The following is a 2,655-nucleotide window of genomic DNA, read 5'->3' on the forward strand; positions in this document are numbered from 1 at the left end:
TCTTAACAGCACTATCAACAAGGCAGGTCCTACAGGCCCTAGTTTCTACCTTCTTAACAGCACTATCAACAAGGCAGGTCCTACAGGCCCTAGTTTCTACCTTTTTAACAACACTATCAACAAGGCAGGTCCTACAGGCCCTAGTTTCTACCTTTTTAACAACACTATCAACAAGGCAGGTCCTACAGGCCCTAGTTTCTACCTTCTTAACAACACTATCAACAAGGCAGGTCCTACAGGTCCTAGTTTCTACCTTTTAACAGCACTATCAACAAGCCAGGTCCTACAGGTCCTAGTTTCTACCTTTTTAACAACACTATCAACAAGGCAGGTCCTACAGGCCCTAGTTTCTACCTTCTTAACAACACTATCAACAAGGCAGGTCCTACAGGCCCTAGTTTCTACCTTCTTAACAACACTATCAACAAGGCAGGTCCTACAGGCCCTAGTTTCTACCTTTTTAACAACACTATCAACAAGGCAGGTCCTACAGGCCCTAGTTTCTACCTTCTTAACAACACTATCAACAAGGCAGGTCCTACAGGTCCTAGTTTCTACCTTTTTAACAGCACTATCAACAAGCCAGGTCCTACAGGTCCTAGTTTCTACCTTTTTAACAACACTATCAACAAGGCAGGTCCTACAGGCCCTAGTTTCTACCTTCTTAACAACACTATCAACAAGGCAGGTCCTACAGGCCCTAGTTTCTACCTTCTTAACAACACTATCAACAAGGCAGGTCCTACAGGCCCTAGTTTCTACCTTCTTAACAACACTATCAACAAGGCAGGTCCTACAGGCCCTAGTTTCTACCTTCTTAACAACACTATCAACAAGGCAGGTCCTACAGGCCCTAGTTTCTACCTTCTTAACAGCACTATCAACAAGGCAGGTCCTACAGGCCCTCGTTTCTACCTTCTCAACAACACTATCAACAAGGCAGGTCCTACAGGCCCTAGTTTCTACCTTCTTAACAACACTATCAACAAGGCAGGTCCTACAGGCCCTAGTTTCTACCTTCTTAACAACACTATCAACAAGGCAGGTCCTACAGGCCCTAGTTTCTACCTTCTTAACAACACTATCAACAAGGCAGGTCCTACAGGCCCTAGTTTCTACCTTCTTAACAACACTATCAACAAGGCAGGTCCTACAGGCCCTAGTTTCTACCTTCTTAACAACACTATCAACAAGGCAGGTCCTACAGGCCCTAGTTTCTACCTTCTTAACAACAAGGCAGGTCCTACAGGTCCTAGTTTCTACCTTCTTAACAACAAGGCAGGTCCTACAGGTCCTAGTTTCTACCTTCTTAACAGCACTATCAACATGGCAGGTCCTATAGGCCCTAGTTTCTACCTTCTTAACAACACTATCAACAAGGCAGGTCCTACAGGCCCTAGTTTCTACCTTCTTAACAACACTATCAACAAGGCAGGTCCTACAGGCCCTAGTTTCTACCTTCTTAACAACACTATCAACAAGGCAGGTCCTACAGGCCCTAGTTTCTACCTTCTTAACAACACTATCAACAAGGCAGGTCCTACAGGCCCTAGTTTCTACCTTCTTAACAACACTATCAACAAGGCAGGTCCTACAGGCCCTAGTTTCTACCTTCTTAACAACAAGGCAGGTCCTACAGGTCCTAGTTTCTACCTTCTTAACAACAAGGCAGGTCCTACAGGTCCTAGTTTCTACCTTCTTAACAGCACTATCAACAAGGCAGGTCCTATAGGCCCTAGTTTCTACCTTCTTAAACAACACTATCAACAAGGCAGGTCCTACAGGCCCTAGTTTCTACCTTCTTAACAACACTATCAACAAGGCAGGTCCTACAGGCCCTAGTTTCTACCTTCTTAACAACACTATCAACAAGGCAGGTCCTACAGGCCCTAGTTTCTACCTTCTTAACAACACTATCAACAAGACAGGCCCTAGTTTCTACCTTCTTAACAACACTATCAATAAGGAAGGTCCTACAGGCCCTAGTTTCTACCTTCTTAACAACACTATCAACAAGGCAGGTCCTAGATTTGTCTCACCTGGACTACTGTTCAGTCGTGTTGTCAGGTGCCACAAAAAGGGACACCTGACAACAGAACAGGGCAGCACGGCTGGACCTTGAATGTACACAGAGAGCTAACGTTAATAATATGCATGTCAATCTCTCCTGGCTCAAAGTGGAGCAGAGATTGACTTCATCACTATTTGTATTTGTGAGAGGTATTGACAGCAGTAAAATCAGATTTTTAAAAAGCAGGTAAAAATACACCTGTGAAGAAACACTAAAATGGGCATCCATAATAAAAACAAATACAAACACACAGGAAGCTGTCATAGGGTTCAGGGTTCATTCAGCTCGGGAAGCCCTGACCTGCCTTACTTCTGTGTGAAACACATCCCACTGTCCTAGAAAGACCTGATGGAAAACGAGCCCAGGGTGACATGAAAACGTAGATGAACCTTATAACCCAGGGTGACATTCCCCATGAAAACGTAGATGAACCTTATAACCCAGGGTGACATGAAAACGTAGATGAACCTTATAACCCAGGGTGACATGAAAACGTAGATGAACCTTGTGCTGTTTGCTGACCTGTTCTTTGAGTTCATCGATGGTCTTCTCGGCCAGTTTCATCTCCTCCTGGAGTTTCTCTC

The 2,655-nt window shown here is 44.5% G+C and overlaps 1 protein-coding gene across 1 annotated transcript in view; it reads right to left on the reverse strand.

Moving 5' to 3' along the window:
• Nucleotides 1-2,575: 2,575 nt before the first annotated feature.
• The window catches only part of LOC124029626 (dynactin subunit 1-like), a gene marked incomplete at its 3' end in the record, with an annotated part of 7,618 nt that continues 7,538 nt past the window's right edge, over nucleotides 2,576-2,655 (reverse strand). The window contains exon 3 of the mRNA XM_046341275.1: nucleotides 2,576-2,655. This exon is cut by the window's right edge and continues 98 nt beyond it. Coding sequence (XP_046197231.1) covers nucleotides 2,576-2,655 — 80 coding nt within the window.

Source organism: Oncorhynchus gorbuscha, unplaced genomic scaffold (genome assembly GCF_021184085.1).
Source record: "Oncorhynchus gorbuscha isolate QuinsamMale2020 ecotype Even-year unplaced genomic scaffold, OgorEven_v1.0 Un_scaffold_7048, whole genome shotgun sequence".
NCBI classification, from domain to species: Eukaryota; Metazoa; Chordata; class Actinopteri; order Salmoniformes; family Salmonidae; genus Oncorhynchus; species Oncorhynchus gorbuscha.